Raw genomic sequence first — 6786 nt, 5'->3', positions numbered from 1 at the left:
TGAAGCCGTCGATATGGACGAGGAGCCTCGTTCGGCGAACTCGATTATTAAATACCATTCAAAGGATGGCAAGCTTTGGTCAAGCGCTCCGCCGTGCACAGGTAGACTTCGTGAGCATAACTGCGCTATTGCGGGTCGCGAAGGCCTGGCTCCAGGGATTATGCGATCCCCGGTTTCAATATTTAAATCGCTAATAATACCGGAAATCTTTAGTATAATTGTGCATCAAACGAACCGAAAGGCCCAGGAACTATGCCGCCTATGGTGTGCCAAGAATCCTGACCAGCCACCGCGAACGTGGACGAAACCTGTAACCGAAAATGAAATATACGCCTTTTTTGGCCTAACTTTGTTTGCCGGCATATTCGGGTCAAACAGTCAGCCTGCTCTTGAGTTGTGGGCCAACAACGGAAACCCTATCTACAGGGCGACGTTGTCTGCATACCGATATAAAATTATTCTACAATATATTTGATTCGATAACGGCAACACAAGATCTGCTCGACTATTAGAAAGCAAACCGGTAGCCATTGACGACATTTGGACCATGCTCATGAGCAACTTGGAACGTCTGTATGTTTCGGTTGGCATATGTAGGAACAATGCGCAGAAACAAAGCCTGCATACCGAAGGAGATGTTGGATCCAAAACGAGATGTATTCAGTACAGTATTCGGTTACCACAATAATAACATCTATGCTCATACGTGCCAAAAAAAAACAAAGTGGTGGTTATCATGTCGACCGAATATTACAATTCCGCCGTCGACTCATAGAAGCCATTTCAAATTCTGGACACCATGGATCAGATGGTTAGCGGTTACACGTGCAAACGGGGCACAAACTGGTGACCGTTAGCTCTGTTCTATAACATGCTGGACGTGGCGGGCTTGACTGAATTTGCCATTCATGACAAATTCGGGCACGTCAAGAGGACCGACCGAAGACGTGTATTCCTCATGGAATTGGCAGAACAGCTGGTGGTTCCTCACATGGAGCAAAGAGCAACGAATCCCATTGTACGAGGTATTCAACACCTCAAAGTGGCAATGGTGTTATTCGGTGTAGAGGTAAGCATTTCATATATGTATTTATTCATTGAACTCAAGTTCTAAAATCATTTGTTCAACGTTTTTTTCGCAGGTAGCTGCAGGCCCACCGATAGATGATCAACCAGTCCATGTCGTTTCCTCTGCAACTCGACTATCGTGCTCGCTCTGCTATAAATTGGATAAAAAGCAGCGAAAAACTAGATTTCATTGCATGTATTGCAAAAAACCAGTGTGTCAACAGCATTCACATGCCAAGTACGCGTGCGTGTAATGTCGTGCCTAACCTTTGTTTTCTTACTTATTATAAATAAAATAGGGTATATTGTTACCTAGAAAATATAAAAATATGTTCTTATTGTTCACCCTGGCTTTTTACTAGCATTAAACACATTTACACAAACTTTTGGGACACCTGCCTTTGTATTCCCATACAAATCTCATGTAGGTCTGCGCAGACCTAGTTGTACCAGTTGGCGACAAAAAATCCCTGAACCTCCAAGGGTTAAATAGTTAGTATAAATAGTAACAATTTCGCTACGGGTGGATGCTATTCGTTGTAGTAGTTCAATCTTCACATTATTTCTAAATTATATTTTCTGCTGCGAAGCAAACGAGTGTACTAAATTGAATCAAAACCGTATCACTTTTAATATTTTCGGTTGCTAAAGTAAGGCCAAGGCGGTATTTTAATATTTGCCATATTTCTTAATATAAAGCATGAAACTGCAAGTTGACTTCTTTATTTTCGTTTTATGTTGTTTGGTTAATAACGCATAGAGTAATTTTTTAATGTAATTAACCGTTTTTAAAGTTGGTATAAACCTAATTATTTTCCTCGAGCTATAGAACTAAAAGTATCTAGTCAAACGAAATATATATCGAACCAATTTTGGCTTGAAACACATTGGAAACAACGGGTCACGAGCCACAGCTTCCAATTTGTTATCTACATTATCTAAACGCTTTGTCGATAGCGAAATGAATTTTTTGAACACGGAAGCGACATCATGAATTTGTATGAGTTTGACATAAAAAGAAGAGGAAGAACCTTATCTGTCGCTATAAAAATAGAAAGAGATCTAATTTGGCCACAACCACAGTCGTGGTGTAGAAGCTCTGTCGCCGCCAATAATTATTTACCTAAGAGTACGTGTTAAAATTATTTGACAGCTGTGGTCCGTAGCCCGTCGTTCCCAATGTGTTTCAAGCTTAAAAGCTTAAAAAGTATTAAGATGTTTTTCGCTATTAAAATAGACGTGCTTATCAAATAAAAGTCGATGAATAAAATGCAATGAGAATTTTGGCGAAAATCCATGCCTTGCAAGTCAGCTGTCAATCACAAGCCAATAACCTTCATTATCGTTGAGTGATAATCGCGATAATATATCTGTTGGCGCCGACTGATCGGTCATTCATCTGGAAAGATGAAAATATTTTTTGGTAAATTTGTTTTTATTATTTGCAATACATGCATTTATACTGTACACATTTATTACCGCACATGTGGTAAAACATTATTGTCGGTGGATTTAGGCTATTACAAGAACATGCTGCAATAGGTTTGCCAGACGTACTGCTTTTGGGAGTACACGTACTCCTTTTTATTATAATGTACTTAGGGTTGCCAGATTTTTTGGCGTGAAATCAGCACATTAGACTTTTTCATGCTATAAAAATCAGTACTTTTCAGTACACTTTTATTCCAAGCAGAATTATGAATGTACTTAAGTAGCAGATAATACTTTGAAACGCCAGAGTACTTGTTTTTAATAATATCTTGGTATCAAGTGAGCCCCGAATTTACCAAGATTATACAATTATTTACCAAGAAAAGCAAAAATAAATAAATTTGTACTGCAAATAATTTCAATGTATAGTTTAATGTTTTTAAATCTGCACCCAAAAAACTTTGTTCATTCGGACAATTACTTTCAAAGAAAAATACAAATTTCCAAAACACTGCAAAAATGTTCAATTGTTGATTAAAAACAAACTATTTGGAATTTTGCAGGCGCTGCCTGAATATCATTGAAAAACATTAATCTTGGTAAATTCGGGGCCCACTTGTGGAAGCCCTACCCGTTTATATATAAAATGTTGTTCATAAAAAATAAAAATGTTATTCATTTTAAAATGAGTATACACATTAACATGTAGTACGAGATACCTTTATAATATTACAGGAGCCAATAAATTATTTTATATACATGACATTTTTTAATAGCAATAATGAGATAATTTCCACTTCCAGTGGTTAAATAATCAAAGAACTCCAAACATTATACATATTTTAACATTACTTTTAATTTGAAGTTCACTTTCCAAAATTTTAATTAGAAGTCGGTTTCTCTCTTTTCGCCAGGAAGTAAACTTTATATTTAAGTTAGTTCCTCTCAGGTGCTTCGGGTGAACGTGGTATTGAAAAAGCAAGATTACATATTTATTCAAATTGTGGAAAGAGACCTCTATTTAAGGACCGCATCCGTATTTCCTCGTGGCTTAAATCATTTTTTCAACTGCGCAAAAACTTTGAAAGACTAATGGCTGGTTTCTCCAACTCAACTTAACTTAGTTTAGCCACTTTTTGGACTTAAGTCAAAAGTTAGCCTACGTTTTACACAGCTTATTCTTGACTAAGTCAAGAAAATTTACTTAACTAAGTTAAGTTGAGTTGGACAAACCAGCCCTAAGAATTCGCCAAAAAGAGTATCTAAATTGAATCAGTAAATTGAGAAAAACGAATTGTAAGTTGTAGGCAAAGCCATTCAATTATTCAAATTTGTTGGTTTAAACTGAAAGTTATTTTCGAGATAACTAACAACACTCGACAAAAAATGTCAGCCCTCTGGTAGATAATGACCCGCAATATGCCCATAAAACGACTGCTCTTTTATATTAATTTCTTGCGCATATCAAATATTACCGAAAACAAGTCAGTATTACCGAAAACAAACAGTAAATTTTAAAAAAGTTGCAAAGTTATGTAAAAATCTTAAGCAAATCGTAATGTATTTTGTTTGTGTAAAATATTTAATATTACACAAACAAAATATGTACATGGGCAAAAATTACCGATCACCGAGTTACCGTGTACCAAGCTCGGTGGGAAGAACTCTATTACAAATTTGATTGCTCAGAATTGAAAAATCAGTACAAATTTAAAAAAATCACTACATTAGCGTACTGATTGAAGGAATGAATAAAATCAGTAAGAAAGTTGAAAAATCAGTACTGTACTGATAAAATCAGTACGTCTGGCAACCGTAAATGTACTCCCATGTACTCCCAAAAAAAATATATGGAAATGTACTCCTTTATTAGTTTTGTACTTCTTTTGTTCTCCTTTTCCCAGCCATTAATATTTTATCATATACAGGGTGTAAAATAATAACTGTCGCACAGTTTTTTTTTTTGTTTTTAATAAAAGGGACCTTTGCAGATTTTGCGAAAATTGTATTAACTCGTTTTTAAATTTTAGCCTTCATTTGGGTTTACCAGCGGGTTCGGGAGAAAAGCGCAAGCGGCACGAAAGTCTTCGTCGGTTACTTTATAACAGATCTTCTGTAAATAGGTATAGGCTAATTTCCCCCATTTGGGTCCTTTATACTCCGTCTTTTGTCCAACATAAGGCCTCATACTCAGCAAACGAAACGACTCCGAACCGGTGACGGGCATTCATACGACCAAAAAGGTGTCATTCTTTTTAATTCTTTCCATTTAGCATTAAAATTAGAAAAGCATTCCTAAACCAAAAGACCAAGGCCAAAGTGAGATAAACCAGTTGCATAAAATAAATAAATAAAAAAAATTTTAGTTGAAGAAAGTACACGCAAAATATTTCACAAAAATTTATTGAAATATTACCATTTTTCAAAAGTGCCATTTTGGCACTTTGTGCCAAATCAAAACGTTTAGTGCCATTTGAAATAAAATAGGGCCAAAAATGGCACGGTTTTAGCCAAGTTGGCAGCCCTGTATGGCACTCTTCATCATGTCAGCTGTTCCTGTTTGGGCGGTAGTATCCCTGCAGGAAATGTATCTCACTATAAGTTTACTTGAAATTAATTAGGAAGGAACTGAAGGCCACTATTATCTGTTTATTTTCTTTGAGGAAAGCTTACTATATTTCTGTGGCGATGGCCACGAAATAGTCAAGGGTGGTTGCATCTGCATTAGATGTTAACTAACTTGTAACTAACTTTTTTGGACATAAAATATCAATAATAAAAACAATACTTTTTTACTTGTTTATTTATTTTCTTTGTTTAACATTACATATTTGTTTACATATTCTGCTGTAGGTGGTCCAATATTAGAATTACGTCAGACTTCAAAATGATAATAAAAAATTTCGATATTAATTTTATTTGTCCTGAATTTGAAAAAGTGTTTGTGAAGTGCAGAAAAAAAGTGTATTCGTAGTGAAATTTGTTCGATGATATTTAAATAGAAACTTGTTTAAAAGAAGCAATCTCCCGATTTCGTCTGCATTACTCTTGCATTACTTTTCAACTAGTTAACTTGAAACTTTTGTAGCCAACTACAAGTTATATATTTCATAGAAATCCCGTAAAAAAGTTAACTACAAGTGGGTTACTTTTTATCAATTGGTAATTTTTATTTCAGGGATTCAACCACCTCTTCCATAGAAGCACGAAGATAATGGTAGATGGATTTATTCTGCCCATTAGTATCCGGTCGATGAAGAGTTTCTTCTTTGAGTAGGAGTGAGAGTCGATTGCGAATTTTCTGTCTGGGGCTGTCTGTCGTGACTGCAGCTTCTCACGTTCTGACGCACGTTCTTCATAGCACAGAGGGGCATGCGGACCTTGGCTGCAAAAGGTATTAATCCGAGGCGATGTTGGCTCTTCGGATGGAACGCACATCAAGAACGCTCGAAGCGTCCATGACAATAACATGATCCACCAAAGGTATTATCTCTTATCTTTTCTTTTCAGTGATATCCAAATTTGCTAAGCCCAAAACAGAAAATGTGACAAGTCCCAAAGAATACAAAAACTTTTGATTAGAAATCTATATCTAAGGTGACACATTTAGGGCTGGTTCGGAACGATCGAAACCGGGACGCAGCGGGGGGCAATCGAAACTTCGTAGGACATCTCAATGTTGAATTCGCCAGTTGCTAGCATGCAAAAGAGAACGCCGAGCCAGTTCGGCAATAGTACGTATCCCCACAGGGATATGAATATCTACATACATGTGTCTTATTAGACAATACTAATTCGATTGCATTTTTTCGGTAATTCGTCGCTCGAAAAAACTTAAATTAATTTGATAATGGTAAAGTTTTTGAAGAAATACGCGATGTGCTTCTTTTTATACCCGAGCGCACTTGTGTACAAGGGTATTATAACTTGATTCACATAACGGTTTTTTGTAACAGGCAAAACGAATCGAGATAAATATAGACATAAATGTATACATAAATAATCAGAATGAAAAGAGAAATCGATTAAGCGGTGACTGTCTGTCCGTCCGTCCGCCTGTGCACACGATAACTCGAGTAAAAATTGAGATATCTTAACAAAACTTAGTACGTGAATTTCTTTCGGGCGTAGGACGGATGGTATTGAAAACGGACAACAACCACGCCTACCTCCCATATAACGATAGTTTTCAGAAGTACGAAAACTGCAATTTTTTAGTAACTACTGAAGATTATTCACTCAAAATTGATATCTGCAAAGATTTTTAGAAGGAAAATAAGAATATTA

The 6786-nt window shown here is 36.2% G+C and overlaps 1 protein-coding gene across 1 annotated transcript; it reads left to right on the top strand.

Annotated features, from left to right (window-relative positions):
- Positions 1–871: 871 nt before the first annotated feature.
- On the top strand, positions 872–1322 carry LOC118740035. Its single transcript, XM_036471531.1, has 2 exons — positions 872–1069; positions 1143–1322. The coding sequence occupies exons 1-2, from the start codon at positions 872–874 to the stop codon at positions 1320–1322; spliced, it is 378 nt and encodes a 125-aa protein (XP_036327424.1).
- The last annotated feature ends 5464 nt before the right edge of the window (positions 1323–6786 follow it).

Source organism: Rhagoletis pomonella, unplaced genomic scaffold (genome assembly GCF_013731165.1).
Source record: "Rhagoletis pomonella isolate Grant_MI unplaced genomic scaffold, Rhpom_1.0 Rhpom_scaffold_00005, whole genome shotgun sequence".
Classification (NCBI taxonomy): domain Eukaryota; kingdom Metazoa; phylum Arthropoda; class Insecta; order Diptera; family Tephritidae; genus Rhagoletis; species Rhagoletis pomonella.
The sequence above is the reverse complement of the archived record's forward strand: the minus strand, read 5'-3'. Positions and strand labels throughout refer to the sequence as shown.

Coding starts and splice junctions, on each gene's coding strand:
- LOC118740035 (XM_036471531.1), top strand. CDS start 872: ATGCTGGACGTGGCGGGCTTGACTGAATTTGCCATTCATGACAAATTC. Junction 1,070..1,142: donor TGGTGTTATTCGGTGTAGAG/GTAAGCATTTCA, acceptor TTTTTTTCGCAG/GTAGCTGCAGGCCCACCGAT.